At 42.5% G+C, this 15443-nt stretch overlaps 1 protein-coding gene across 15 annotated transcripts in view; it reads right to left on the bottom strand.

Moving 5' to 3' along the window:
• Positions 1-15443, bottom strand: part of NEB (nebulin) — a 104725-nt gene that overhangs the window by 62455 nt on the left and 26827 nt on the right. For 10 of the 15 annotated variants that reach the window (XM_077784883.1, XM_077784870.1, XM_077784871.1 and 7 more), the window contains exons 38-64: positions 15290-15394; positions 15090-15197; positions 13874-14185; positions 13347-13550; positions 12897-13001; positions 12697-12804; positions 12219-12530; positions 11369-11572; positions 10916-11020; positions 10716-10823; positions 10230-10541; positions 9566-9769; positions 9108-9212; positions 8908-9015; positions 8430-8741; positions 7924-8127; positions 7565-7669; positions 6788-6895; positions 5923-6234; positions 5292-5495; positions 4873-4977; positions 4285-4392; positions 3126-3437; positions 2510-2713; positions 1836-1940; positions 1250-1357; positions 298-609 (exon numbers count right to left, since the gene is read on the bottom strand). In XM_077784883.1, coding sequence (XP_077641009.1) covers positions 298-609; positions 1250-1357; positions 1836-1940; positions 2510-2713; positions 3126-3437; positions 4285-4392; positions 4873-4977; positions 5292-5495; positions 5923-6234; positions 6788-6895; positions 7565-7669; positions 7924-8127; positions 8430-8741; positions 8908-9015; positions 9108-9212; positions 9566-9769; positions 10230-10541; positions 10716-10823; positions 10916-11020; positions 11369-11572; positions 12219-12530; positions 12697-12804; positions 12897-13001; positions 13347-13550; positions 13874-14185; positions 15090-15197; positions 15290-15394 — 4899 coding nt within the window. The remainder of the gene's footprint in view (positions 1-297; positions 610-1249; positions 1358-1835; positions 1941-2509; positions 2714-3125; positions 3438-4284; positions 4393-4872; positions 4978-5291; positions 5496-5922; positions 6235-6787; positions 6896-7564; positions 7670-7923; positions 8128-8429; positions 8742-8907; positions 9016-9107; positions 9213-9565; positions 9770-10229; positions 10542-10715; positions 10824-10915; positions 11021-11368; positions 11573-12218; positions 12531-12696; positions 12805-12896; positions 13002-13346; positions 13551-13873; positions 14186-15089; positions 15198-15289; positions 15395-15443) is intronic. The other 5 variants (XM_077784880.1, XM_077784876.1, XM_077784879.1 and 2 more) reach the window with 5 other exon arrangements.

The raw sequence follows: 15443 nt of genomic DNA, 5'->3' as shown, positions 1-15443 counted from the left end.
AAAATAATTATTAAATAAGAGAAATAACAAAGGTATTGGAGCACAATGCTAGTATCAGAGTAACACAAAAATTATACCTCAGGTTAAGGACTGAAAAAATAGAATTAAACACCTATTTGATGAAAGAATTGAAAGAATGAAAGAATGAAAAACATTTCAACAAGTCTGATGCAAGCGACTAGAGGCTTATTATCCATATTTTAAAAATTAGTTGTGAAAGACTTAATTCTGTTTTACAGAATTACAGAATTACAGTACTACAGAAATACTGTGTTACAAATTTAAGGGTTTGCTCACATCACTCTGGAGGTCGTAGGCTTCCTTGGCGTGGATCACGTCGTTCTGGTCGGGCAGACAGATCCACTGGTGCAGGTAGTGCCGGTAGTCGGCGTCGCTCACCAGCTGCTGGCACTTCTTGGCCAACACAATTCCCAGCATGTCCACAGGGCTGCTGAACCTTGTCTTGGACTTCTCAAAGTCCTTCTTGTACTCCCTGTCACTCTGGATCTTGGCCACGTGCATCGACCACATCATCTTGGGGTCATCCTCGATGTTCCTGGCCCCGATGTGGTGGCCCAGCTGCTTTCGATATCCTTCCTTGTACTTGTACTGCAGGAAAAATAAATCCATGTATATATTTATATATTTTATCCTTTTTTAACACAAAGCATTTAAATTGATTTCTTTATAGAAAAACAAGGAGCATAAAAATCTGTTACCATCTGTCTCTTAGTGATATTGCCTAAAACCTGTCCCAGACATTACAGAGTTTTTTTCCCTGTTTTTGTAGTCCAATGTTTTGAATTTCAATGTGACACTGAAACAGAATTATTTCTTTCTTCCAGAAAGTACATGCATTTAAACTTTAAGAATATATTTACTTACATATCCCTTTTGGGGACAAATTTTAAAGTACTTCCAATTTTGAATCAGAAATTACCTTGACAAACCGTAGCATAGACTCTTATATCTTTTTGTTCATCCTACACAAACATCCATGGATAGCAATGGGGGGCATATAAATAATCTTCATGTTATTATATTTATTCATTACTGTGAGACATAACTCATACAAAAAATACTGGCTATCCATTTTTTTGTGCACTTAAGCCATGTGGTAAAACCACTATGAAAACAGATTTCTGTATTATCTATTTTGTAAAATGTGACATTAGTAAACAAGAGAACAACGATTCTGATTCTTTTCCATTACCAGATCCACAGAGACATGAGAACAAAGCCTGCTCACCTCGCTGGCAATCTCCCTGGAGGCTTTGGCAGACTGAATGGGAATGGCATCAAAACGCAAATCATAACCCTTCTTCTTCGACTCCTCCAAGGCCAGTTTGTACATTTTCTGTGAGAAAGAGTCACATCTTAGTTTCAAAACACAAAAGTCAAAATTGCATTTCAGTTCAGCACAACTGTGCAGTAAAACAAATTAAGTCCCTAAACTATATTGTATATCTTCAGATAATTTAAATATGGCTCTCTAGAAAAGAAAATAAAAAAACAGATTTCAAAGATATTGCAATTTTATTGCAGATGTTTGGAAAATGGCTAGGGAAGGCAAAGACTGGAAAATCTAAAAAATTAAATTACCTATTTCCAGAACTTACTGTAGAAATAATTTCAATTTCTCATTTATGGGGGATAATATATTTTAAAATAAGTATATTTGTGTGGAAGACCAACCCTGATTTCAGCACTGGAACTGGCTATGTAGGAAAATAAACAACCTGACAATATTTTACCATTAATAAAAAAAATCAAAGGTTGCAATAATGTACTTATCAGAAACCCTTTAACTATCTCAGCTCTCCAGTTGCACTCACCTCACTGTAGTTCACTCTGTTTTGTTTGGCCAGCAGGATTTCTGGGGTGTCAGGCATGACATGAATCGTGGTCTTGTCTTTGTTCCATGCTTCAGTGTACAAACGCTAAAAAAGAAAACATTAAGAGATTGATATGGCATTCAAAAGCAGGTTAATATTTCATTAATAATGGACAACGCATTAATTAAAATCATAGGATCCTGGTCTAGTGGAAACTGTCCCTTCTCATGGCAGGGAGTTGGAACAAAATGATCTTTAATGTGCATTCTAACCAAAACCATTTTATGACACTAAAAAATATAGTATGGATATTCAGTTATGTGTTAATCTCGTAAAAGTAACATCAACAAAAGGAGAATTTATCTGAGGGAGTTTAAAAACATTCAGGAAACTGCCACATTGCTTCAGAATAATGAATAAACCAAAGCATTATTAGTGTCCAATGCACACACACATGCAAAGGAAAAGATCTAAAAGCAAAATGCAGAAAATCACACAAATTTGAGTCTTCCATTACCTGATCTTAGAGCTATGAATGAAATGACAAGAGCACGCTGATTGAGAATGCATCATGCCTGAACTGCAGCATTGCTTGTGCTCAGTTCATTCCCAGTCCTGCCTCCAGGGCTGAGGCAGACACCTCTGATGTGTCTCCCTGAGGGATCAGGACTCACCTTGTTCATGGTGTCTGCGTTCTGCTTGGCCAGCACCATCTCCAGGGAATCCGTGACACTGGTGAACTTGATGGTGTCCGGACGCTGGCGGTAAATTTTGTCACTCAGGATCTCCCCTGCCTTCTTGGCTTTCTCAACTTCCAAGGAACCAATTGGGACCCAGCCAATGCCCCGCAGCCATTCCAGGTCAGATTTGTAGCAGTTCTGGTAGAAGAAGAAAAAATTACACAGGTTATTTTAATAAAATAATCATAATAATGTATATTACACAGTGCGTCTTTCCAAAGGAAAATAACCTTCCTATCAGCTCTTCAAACAAATTCAAAGCTGTAAAGAAGACTGTAGAAAAAAATGACAGTATTTCACCTGTATTAAGGGTGAAACCATTATCCAATTGTCACAGAATGGTAAATGATAGATGCTCCAAATCCTTGAATTACAGATTTTCATTTAAAGATCAGTTAGTTAATATAACCTCTATATTAGCATCAATTAACTGTAAAACTTAAAAATAAATCTCAAGAAGTTGGTTCTACCACATCAGAACAAGATGGCCTGATCCAACTATGTAAAAAAAACTTATTCCTCCACAAAACTTTAATGCCAGAGAACTCACATCACTCTGCAGCTCATAGGCTTGCTTGGCGTGGATCACGTCGTTCTGGTCGGGCAGACAGATCCACTGGTGCAGGTAGTGCCGGTAGTCGGCGTCGCTCACCAGCTGCTGGCACTTCTTGGCCAACACAATTCCCAGCATGTCCACAGGGCTGCTGAACCTTGTCTTGGACTTCTCAAAGTCCTTCTTGTACTCCCTGTCACTCTGGATCTTGGCCACGTGCATCGACCACATCATCTTGGGGTCATCCTCGATGTTCCGGGCCCCGATGTGGTGGCCCAGCTGCTTTCGATATCCTTCCTTGTACTTGTACTGAAACAGAAGATAGTTAAATTACTTGGTGTATTGACAAATTAATAAATAATTCTAACAGTTTAACGTACTCATTATTTTGTAAAGATAAAAATATGATGTAAGCCTTTCTACTCTGGGATTAATTTTCACATAAATAGCTTTTTTATTAGCTATAGCTACCGAAGAGTTTTTATATAACATGCTTTCAATTACTAAATGTTGAGTGCCACATTTTAACTAGTTTGGTACTTCACATTCTTTTATTATTAAGATTACATTGTAAATATTAAATTACGTCACAAACTTTTATAAAACTCCTTTATTAAAACCATATGACTTGCTCTGAATACAAAGAGTTGAAATCCCCAACTTGAGAGTAAACAAGGAGCATAAAAATCAGTTATCATCCATCTCTAAGTGATGCTTCCTTACCAGAAGCACAAGTTAGCATAGTCATTGTATAGTTTATCCCTGTTTTTATGTTCAGACATCTTGAATTTCATTATGACACTTGAACAGAAATATTGTTTGAATCAGAAATTAACTTGACAAACTATCATTGGTTCATACACCTTTTTGATCATGCTGCTTGAATATCCATGGACATCAACATAGGTATTGCAGGGGGCATATGAATAATCTTCACATTACTATATTTATTTATTACAGTGATATATTCCTCACAATAAAAATACTGCCTCCCCCTTTCTTCCATGCTCTAAAGGCAACATATTGGAATCATTACAAAGAATCACTGTGAAAATATATTTCATTATTATCTATTCTATGAAGCATGACAGTAACAAACATTCTGATTCTTTTCCATTACCAGATCCACAGGGACATGAGAACAAAGCCTGCTCACCTCGCTGGCAATCTCCCTGGAGGCTTTGGCAGACTGAATGGGAATGGCATCAAAACGCAAATCATAACCCTTCTTCTTCGACTCCTCCAAGGCCAGTTTGTACATTTTCTGTGAGAAAAAAATTCACACTTGAGTTTTAAAAACAAAATAGCATAACAGTTAAGCATATCTGAGTAATAAAACTATTCAAGCCCCTAAACAATACTGTTGATTTTCAGTCAACCTAAACATCTTCCGCGCAGCTCTACATTCAGTAGAAAATAAAAACCTGTGGATTTCAAAGAACTTGTAATTTTATTGTAGACGCTTGGAAAATGGGAATCATTGAGGAAAAGCAAAGCAAAACTGGTTATTTCCATACCTTGTTGTAGAAATTACTTCTAATTTATGGGGGATAATATATTTCAATAGCCCAATTAGATATCCAAGAGTTCAATTTCTGGAACAACTCTGATTTCAGCATAGGAACAGACCATTTGTGAAAATAAACAACCTGACAATATTTTAAAATTAATAAAAAATCAAAGATTAAATAAGTGTATTTGTCAGAAGTACAAGTTAATTTTCTCAGATTTCAGTTGCACTCACCTCACTGTAGTTCACTCTGTTTTGTTTAGCCAGCAGGATTTCTGGGGTGTCAGGCATGACATGAATCGTGGTCTTGTCTTTGTTCCATGCTTCAGTGTACAAACGCTAAAAAAGAAAACATTAAGAGATTGATATGGCATTCAAAACCAGGTTATTATTTCAATAATCAGTGAAAACATAGACCATACCAAATAAAAATACAGGAAATGTAACAGGGATAATTAGTAAGGTAATTAGGAAAAGACGGTATTAACAAAAGGAGGATTGACTTGTGGAAATGTAACACTTAAAAAACACCACATTGATTAAGGAGGAGAATTTAAAAAATGAGCATTGCTTGTGCTCAGTTCATTCCCAGTCCTGCCTCCAGGGCTGAGGCAGACACCTCTGATGTGTCTCCCTGAGGGATCAGGACTCACCTTGTTCATGGTGTCTGCGTTCTGCTTGGCCAGCACCATCTCCAGGGAATCTGTGACACTGGTGAACTTGATGGTGTCCGGACGCTGGCGGTAAATTTTGTCACTCAGGATCTCCCCTGCCTTCTTGGCTTTCTCAACTTCCAAGGAACCAATTGGGACCCAGCCAATGCCCCGCAGCCATTCCAGGTCAGATTTGTAGCAGTGCTGTTAAAAAATAGAAAAAAAAATCACCCACACAGGTTATTCTATCATTAATAACAATAATGCAACTTATATGGTTAAGAGTTCACCAATTAATAACCTCTCTATCAACTTAACAATCAATTTAAATAAATTCAAAGTACAAGAGAAAATATAGAAAAAACAAGAGCATTTCCACTATATTAAGGGTGAAACTATTATCCAACTTTCAGAATAGTAAATGATAGATAGCAATTCTGGAGTTAGAGGATTTCATTGAAGCATCAATTACAAAACACATCCTGTTGGAGAGCTTAGTTTCAATCAGCCACAAAATTTCCAAATAAATCTCAAGAAGTTAGTTCTACCACATCAGAACAAGATTGCCTGATCCAACCATGTAAAATATCAAATACATTCCTCAGAAAAACTTTAATGCCAGAGAACTCACATCACTCTGAAGGTCGTAGGCTTCCTTGGCGTGGATCACGTCGTTCTGGTCGGGCAGACAGATCCACTGGTGCAGGTAGTGCCGGTAGTCAATGTCACTGACCAACCCTTGGCACTTCTTGGCCAACACAATTCCCAGCATGTCCACGGGGCTGCTGAACCTTGTCTTGGACTTCTCAAAGTCCTTCTTGTACTCCCTGTCACTCTGGATCTTGGCCACGTGCATCGACCACATCATCTTGGGGTCATCCTCGATGTTCCTGGCCCCGATGTGGTGGCCCAGCTGCTTGCGGTACCCTTCCTTGTACTTGTACTGAAACACAAACCAAGATATTACATTTCTGTATCACCTATAAATATCAGTTACTCATATTAAATATTTCTAGCAATAACCTTTCCAAACTTATCTATAACCTACCATTAAAAAAAAAATACCAAAAAGTCAAATCACATCTCATGCTAATAATATTCCAGGACTAAAGTTTTTTGCTATTTGAGTTAGAGCTCTAAACAGAAATTTTTTATCATTTTCCTTTTTGAAGAAATGTGCTTTACTAATATTAGTGAGAAATAATCCTGATCTTAATAAATGCATTTAATCCTTATTACATATAATGGTACACATACTGTAAATGCTTATTTACACATACAGGGCTATGAGCTATACAATTATCATGATAGCAGCATTATATTGTTCTTATAATTATCAAATTAACTTTTTTAACATACATGATAATTTACATGCAAAAATCTACTATTTAAAGTCACAGTTTAACTGCAGTGCCTTTTACAGGATCCAGCTGATAATTTTCAGGTTGCAGAGGAGAGATGTCAACATAGAAAGGAACAAAAATTTAGATTCTTACATCACTGGCAATTTGCCTGGATGCTTTGGCTGCTTGGATGGGGATGGCATCAGCTCTCAAATCATAGCCTTTCTTCTTTGCATCTTCCATGGCCTGTCTGTATTGTTTCTAGATGAAGAATTAAACAGTGGGACTCATGTAAGTTCCATATGCTATATTCTAAGCAAAACAAACTGCTTAAAAGTAGATCTAATAATTGTGTTTAGATTTATTATACCCAGTTTTATGAACCTCAGATCAGTAGCTGATACAAATTCATGTCAAAGTAAGACCCTTGCTAAATACATTTTTTACTTAATTTTTATTTTACTGCTTTAAATAATGTAATATTGACTACAATTTAGAGCTAAACTTTTCTTCTATACAAATGGAATAAAACTTACTTTTTAAAACCACTGATATGGCTTACTGATGTGAACTTGTTTGCCTAAAATAATGTTGAACACTGGCATCACACCTTTTCGGAATTATGCTGGTAATTACCTTTCTGGTATTAATTTTTGCCTTCCCAACATTATGCACACTGGCAGGAATGACTCCTGAAAAATTCAGTGGAAAAACACAACTTGTGTGGAATTTATGGAATTTCTTTCCACCAGTGCTCACGGTTCTATGTATGCACTACTAGAAATACACAATGTTTTTAAAGTCACAATTTCTTGCATGAATATGGGAGTTACTTAAAGAAACGGATAGTGCCATCTCTAGAAGGTTTCCCAGAACATTCCTGATCCAGCCATGACAGAGCAGCTACATTTTGAGACCTCCCACACTCACCAGACTGTAGTTCTTCTTGTTCTCTCTTGCCAGTGTGATTTCAGGCGTGTCAGGCATGATGTGGATTTGTGTCTTGTCTTTATCCCAGGCCTCAGTGTACAAGCGCTGCAGGAGAAACACAGCAGAGTATTTGGAGACATTCACAACAGAGAATTGTGACAAATGAACTTAGGAATTCTCTAGGAAGATATTATTAAAGCAGCTGTTGATGAAAACAAGATTCTGATTACCAAAAATGGAACTCACATTTTTACAGCCTTAGAGTGCTGAAATCCCACAGCACACGCAGAAGTCTGGGATCCCAGTCCTGTCTCAGGACAGAGATTGTTGATGAGTTACCTGACCAAATTCAGGCTCACCTTGTTCATGGTGTCTGCGTTCTGCTTGGCCAATACCATCGGAAGAGAATCTGGGATGCTGGTGAACTTGATGGTGTCCGGATGCTGGCGGTAAATTTTGTCACTCAGGATCTCCCCTGCCTTCTTGGCTTTCTCAACTTCCAAGGAACCAATTGGGACCCAGCCAATGCCCCGCAGCCATTCCAGGTCAGACTTGTAGCAGTTCTGTTACACAATATAAAGGCAGCAGTTAAAAATTTCCCCTTTATATGTTAATCAGCATTTAAGTATATTCAAATTTCCTATTATGAAGGATGATATGGAGCTAATTCTCCTGTTTGGATGTAAATAAACCTTCATAAATCCCTTACATTCAGATCCCTTTACTCAAAATATAACGGCCTTGCTTTGAGCAGGAAAAAAAAACACAACGTGAAAAAATACTATATGAGAGCAAGTACTATAGCTTATATTCCAAGGAAATTACAAACATTTCAGTGGCCTAGGGCTTATCAACAAGTACTCACATCACTCTGGAGGTCATACACTGTCCTGGCATGGACAACATCGTTCTGGTCTGGCAAACAAGTCCATTCATGGAGGTAGTGCCGGTAATCAGCATCACTGACCAGCTCCTGGCACTTCTTGGCCAACACCACTCCCAGCATGTCCACAGGGCTGCTGAACCTTGTCTTGGACTTCTCAAAGTCCTTCTTGTACTCCCTGTCACTCTGGATCTTGGCCACGTGCATCGACCACATCATCTTGGGGTCATCCTCGATGTTCCTGGCCCCAATGTGGTGGCCCAGCTGTTTGCGGTACCCTTCCTTGTACTTGTACTGTGGACAAAAAAAATGTTCAATGAGTGTTAATTTAGGGTATTTATATGATCCCAGCAGCCCCTTTGACACCATGTCCAAAAAACATAGCAGCTGAAGCCACAGAGATTTTAAAGAAAGAAATACTCAGCCCCAGTGTGTGCCACAAGGGCTGCTGTGCACTCACATCACTGGCAATGTCCCGGGAAGCTTTGGCTGACTTGATGGGAATGGCATCTGCCCGCATGTCGTAGCCCTTCTTCTTCTCCTCCTCCATCGCCTGCTTGTACAGTTTCTGCAACAGACACCACCAGGCCCTCAGACAACGCTGCTGCTCAGACACGGCAGCACCCAGGGACACCCTCTGCACCCTCAACAACCACCCACCTCGCTGAAGTTCACTTTGTTCTGCTGGGCCAGCAGGATCCCAGGGGTGTCTGGCATGATGTGAATGCTGGTTTTGTCCTTCTCCCAGGCTGAGATGTACGAGCGCTGGAAAAGGAGGAGCAAAGAAGGAGATAAGATCACACAGGTTTAGGGAAACAAACTCAATGAGAAGATTGTCTCCAAGAACCAAAGCAAGAGGCCTCTACTTTGCACTATCCCAGAAACACCTTTGCTTTCTCCAAATCTTTCTAATACTTCACCCTTTTCTTTTCCACACTCTACCTCTTTACTGCTCCAACCATGCAAGTGAAAATTTCATCTCAAACAAGGAACACAAATCCCTGAGGCAAGAGGAATTTTCTCCCCTTGCACAGGCTGGGCCTTGGAAGGACATAGAAAACATCCTGGGAAAGAAAGATGCCCATTTCCTTCAGGATGCAAACACAAGGAAATCTCACCTGGTTCATGATTTCAGAGTTGTGCTTTGCCAGCACCATGGGCATGGAGTCAGGAAGGCTCGTGAATTTGATGGTGTCTGGGTGCTGCCGATACTTCTTGTCACTCAGGATCTCGCTCGCCCTCTTGTTCTTCTCAGCATCCAGTGATCCAATTGGGGACCAGCCAATGCCCCTCAGCCACTGCAGGTCAGACTTGTACACGTTCTGGAAGGACAGGAAAGGACACAAACAGCTCAGCAACCTCCTCACTGCAAGCAACTTCATCTCCTACTACGGGAAACTCCGCTTAATGGAGCATATTCCACTGGGTCAACTCACCAGATTGTGCCACAAAAGTGACTCTGGAAACGTTCCGCTCCCAGAAACCTGTCTGAGGCTATCAAACAATCCACAAATTTTCTTCCTCTCTCTTCTTTGTATTGCTGTCAAAGACCTACCCCATTTGTGAATCTGCATCTGCCTGGGACACTGAAGGAGATTTTTATCCCATCTCCTAATGCTCCACGTACTATTCTCAGATGAAAAATTTCTTGTCTTTGCCAAGACTTGGTTCTCCAGAAGACAAGGATTTGAATTCCCTTGACCTTCCCTTGCCACACAAACTTCCTCAACCAGTAGAATAGACAACCCAAGGCTGTCACACAGCCTGTAAAGAACAACTCACATCACTCTGCAGGTCGTACACTGTCTTGGCATGGACAACATCGTTCTGGTCGGGCAGGCACGTCCAGCGGTGCAGAGGGTGACGGTAATCAACATCACTGACCAGCTCCTGGCATTTCTTGGCCAACACCACTCCCAGCATGTCCACGGGGCTGCTGAAGTTGGTCTTAGACTTCTCAAAGGCTTTCTTGTATTCCCTGTCACTCTGGATCTTGGCCACGTGCATCGACCACATCATCTTGGGGTCATCCTCAATGTTCCTGGCCCCGATGTGGTGGCCCAGCTGTTTGCGATACCCTTCCTTGTACTTGTACTGTGGACAAAAAAATGTTCAATGAGTGTTAATTTAGGGTTTTAGGGTTTTTATATGACCCCAGCAGCCCCTTTGACACCATCTCCAAAAAACATAGCAGCTGAAGCCACAGAGATTTTAAAGAAAGAAACTACTCAGCCCCAGTGTGTGCCACAAGGGCTGCTGTGCACTCACATCACTGGCAATGTCCCGGGAAGCTTTGGCTGACTTGATGGGAATGGCATCTGCCCGCATGTCGTAGCCCTTCTTCTTCTCCTCCTCCATCGCCTGCTTGTACAGTTTCTGCAACAGACACCACCAGGACCTCAGACAACGCTGCTGCTCAGACACGGCAGCACCCAGGGACACCCTCTGCACCCTCAACAACCACCCACCTCGCTGAAGTTCACTTTGTTCTGCTGGGCCAGCAGGATCCCAGGGGTGTCTGGCATGATGTGAATGCTGGTTTTGTCCTTCTCCCAGGCCGAGATGTACGAGCGCTGGAAAAGGAGGAGAAAAGAAGGAGATAAGATCACACAGGTTTAGGGAAACAAACTCAATGAGAAGATTGTCTCCATGAACCAAAGCAAGAGGCCTCTACTTTGCACTACCCCAGAAACACCTTTGCTTTCTCCAAATCTTTCTAATGCTTCACCCTTTTCTTTTCCACACTCTACCTCTTTACTGCTCCAACCATGCAAGTGAAAATTTCATCTCAAACAAGGAACACAAATCCCTGAGGTAAGAGGGATTTTCTTCTCTTGCACAACCTGGGCCTTGGAAGAACATAGAACAACATCCTGAGAAAGGAATATGCTTATCAAAATGCAAACACAAGGAAATCTCACCTGGTTCATGATTTCAGAATTGTGCTTTGCCAGCACCATGGGCATGGAGTCAGGAAGGCTCGTGAATTTGATGGTGTCTGGGTGCTGCCGATACTTCTTGTCACTCAGGATCTCGCTCGCCCTCTTGTTCTTCTCAACGTCCAATGATCCAATTGGGGACCAGCCAATGCCCCTCAGCCACTGCAGGTCAGACTTGTACACATTCTGGAAGGACAGGAAAGGACACAAAGCAACTTAGCAAATTCGTCACTCCAAGCAACCTCATCTCCTACCACAGGATGCTCTACCAAATGGAACAAGTTTCTCTGGGTCAACCCACCAGACACCAGGAATGACTCCTATGAAGATCAGTTCCGCACACTTGGCTCCCCTCTCCTGTAACAGCACAAGTCCTTGCCAAGTAATCCACCACCCTACCGCTCCATCTTCTCAGTATCCCCAGCAAATATGTACTCCATTTGTCATTCTGCAGCTGGCAGAGGCATGGGAGGTGCCATACATCACCTAAGACTGTCTGTACCATGTACCATTGCACCCAGAGCTTGCCACTGCCACTGTTGGTTCTCTAAAGGGCAATATTTTACTCTGTTGCCCTTCCCCTACCTTACAGTACTGAAGGTCTCGGCCACAACTCTCCTCATAAAATCTTCATGGCAAGAAAGGATTTTTCTGTGAGCATTAGCCTACACAAACATCATTGTGGGCTAATTGTGACAAGAAGTGCCACAACATTACCTCAGTCCCTCAGAATCAGCCAAGAATTATTATCCTGACAAATACCTCTTCCAGAAGAGGAACAGAACAAAAGAGAGACTTGTGGTTGCAACACAGCCAGTAAAGAACAACTCACATCACTCTGCAGGTCGTACACTGTCTTGGCATGGACAACATCGTTCTGGTCGGGCAGGCACGTCCAGCGGTGCAGAGGGTGACGGTAATCAACATCACTGACCAGCTCCTGGCATTTCTTGGCCAACACCACTCCCAGCATGTCCACAGGGCTGCTGAAATTGGTCTTGGACTTCTCAAAAGCTTTCTTGTACTCCCTGTCACTCTGGATCTTGGCCACGTGCATCGACCACATCATCTTGGGGTCATCCTCGATGTTCCTGGCCCCAATGTGGTGGCCCAGCTGTTTGCGGTACCCTTCCTTGTACTTGTACTGTGGACAAAAAAATGTTCAATGAGTGTTAATTTAGGGTATTTATATGATCCCAGAAGCCCCTGTGACATCACCTCCAGAAAACATAGCAGCTGAAGCCACAGAGATTTTAAAGAAAGAAACTACTCAGCCCCAGTGTGTGCCACAAGGGCTGCTGTGCACTCACATCACTGGCAATGTCCCGGGAAGCTTTGGCTGACTTGATGGGAATGGCATCTGCCCGCATGTCGTAGCCCTTCTTCTTCTCCTCCTCCATTGCTTGCTTGTACAGTTTCTGCAACAGACACCACCAGGCCCTCAGACAACGCTGCTGCTCGGACACGACAGCACCCAGGGACACCCTCTGCACCCTCAACAACCACCCACCTCGCTGAAGTTCACTTTGTTCTGCTGGGCCAGCAGGATGCCAGGGGTGTCTGGCATGATGTGAATGCTGGTTTTGTCCTTCTCCCAGGCTGAGATGTACGAGCGCTGGAAAAGGAGGAGCACAGAAGGAGATAAGATCACACAGGTTTAGGGAAACAAACCCAATGAGCAAATCATGTCCACAAACCAAAACAAGAGGCTTCTGCTTTGCACTACCCCAGGACCACCTTTGCTTTCTCCAAAACCTTCTAATGCTTCACCCTTTTCTTTCCCACACTCTACCTCTTTACTGCTCCAAAAGACATTTTTATCTCAAACAAGGAACATAAATCCCTGTAAGAGAATGCAGTATACCCCTAGAAGAACCCAGGCCATGGAAGGACATAGAACAACATCCTGGGAAAGGAAGATGCCCATTTCCTTCAGGATGCAAACACAAGGAAATCTCACCTGGTCCATGATTTTGGAGTTATTCTTTGCCAGCACCATGGGCATGGAGTCAGGAAGGCTCGTGAATTTGATGGTGTCTGGGTGCTGCCGATACTTCTTGTCACTCAGGATCTCGCTTGCCCTCTTGTTCTTCTCAGCATCCAGTGATCCAATTGGGGACCAGCCAATGCCCCTCAGCCACTGCAGGTCAGACTTGTACACATTCTGGAAGGACAAAAGAGGACACAAACAGCTCAGCAACCTCCTCACTGCAAGCAACCTCATCTCCTACTACCAGAAACTCCGCTTAATGGAGTACATTCCACTGGATCAACCCACCAGCCACACATTTATTGGTTGTACACATCCCCTAGGGCTCTTCATATAATTTTCATCTGCACCCATGACTTGCCAATCCTTGCTTCTCCAGAAAATGAGGGGTTTAATTTGTTGCCCTTCCCCTGACACACACATCTCCCCTCCAACAGTAGAAAGAATACAGGACAGACAACCCAGTGGTGTCACACAGCCAATAAAGAACAACTCACATCACTCTGCAGGTCGTACACTGTCTTGGCATGGACAACATCGTTTTGGTCGGGCAGGCACGTCCAGCGGTGCAGAGGGTGACGGTAATCGGCATCACTGACCAGCTCCTGGCATTTCTTGGCCAACACCACTCCCAGCATGTCCACAGGGCTGCTGAAGTTGGTCTTGGACTTCTCAAAAGCTTTCTTGTACTCCCTGTCACTCTGGATCTTGGCCACGTGCATCGACCACATCATCTTAGGGTCATCCTCGATGTTCCTGGCCCCAATGTGGTGGCCCAGCTGCTTGCGGTACCCTTCCTTGTACTTGTACTGCAGGAAGAAAGAGTATGCACTGAGTATTATTTTAGTTTGTTTTACATTACTAGCAACCCCTGTGGCATCATCTCCAGGCAATTTTTCAACTGAAACCACAGAGAGTTTAAGTGTGAAAGTGCTCAGCTGATGACCTATGGTGTATAGCTAGAAAAGAATCCACACAATATCCTTCTGAGTCATTCTCCAAGGCTCTCCCTGGCCTATATATTTAGAGCTATAGGTCAGTATCTGAGAAGAAGAAAACTCTCTAAATCATGAAAGCTATAAAGACCTGAAGTTCAATTAATACTCCCTACATTAAGTATCATTTACTCATATTCAAGCACAATGGCCAAATCATCTCAAACTACTGAAGCAATAAAATGTAACTACACAGAGACTTAAGGGGAAGACAGCAAACACTTACAGGACGCAATTTTGTATTAATGTCTAAAAGTAACAAAAAATATGCTTTTTTTAATACAGCTTTAACTTTTAAATGAAAACTTGGTTTGGGACTTCTTTCCTCATGCACATCTGAACTGTGTAGCTGCAGAGTCAGGGTCATGCAGGTGGGTAGTGCTGAGGGCAGTCCAACACCTCAGAACTCTAGGCTGTTGCACAAGAAGATGCACTCACAAGCCCAGGAGGGACCCTGCTTTGAGCTATGGCCATCACCCATCTCCCACAGCTACCCTTCCACACCACCGAGGCCTTCCCTTGCAACAGTGCATGCCCATAACTTGCATGGAGAGCTACAGATGGACAATGTCAAGAAAACCTTTGATGGACTAATGAAGGGCACTGACAGGTTATAGATCTGTTACCTCCATTCGGCTCAGTTGCAAACCCTGAATTCAACTACCACCACATGGCACCTGTTTGACAGCATGTGCCACAAGGGCTGCTGTGCACTCACATCACTGGCGATGTCCCGGGAAGCTTTGGCTGACTTGATGGGAATGGCATCTGCCCGCATGTCGTAGCCCTTCTTCTTCTCCTCCTCCATCGCCTGCTTGTACAGTTTCTGCAACAGACACCACCAGGCCCTCAGACAACGCTGCTGCTCGGACACGACAGCACCCAGGGACACCCTCTGCACCCTCAACAACCACCCACCTCGCTGAAGTTCACTTTGTTCTGCTGGGCCAGCAGGATCCCAGGGGTGTCTGGCATGATGTGAATGCTGGTTTTGTCCTTCTCCCAGGCTGAGATGTACGAGCGCTGGAAGAGGACAACAGGAAACAAGAGCACACAGGTTTAATTTTACTCA

This window comes from Lonchura striata, chromosome 8, assembly GCF_046129695.1.
Source record: "Lonchura striata isolate bLonStr1 chromosome 8, bLonStr1.mat, whole genome shotgun sequence".
Classification (NCBI taxonomy): domain Eukaryota; kingdom Metazoa; phylum Chordata; class Aves; order Passeriformes; family Estrildidae; genus Lonchura; species Lonchura striata.
Note: the sequence above shows the minus strand (reverse complement) of the source record. Positions and strands in the feature narration are given on the sequence as shown.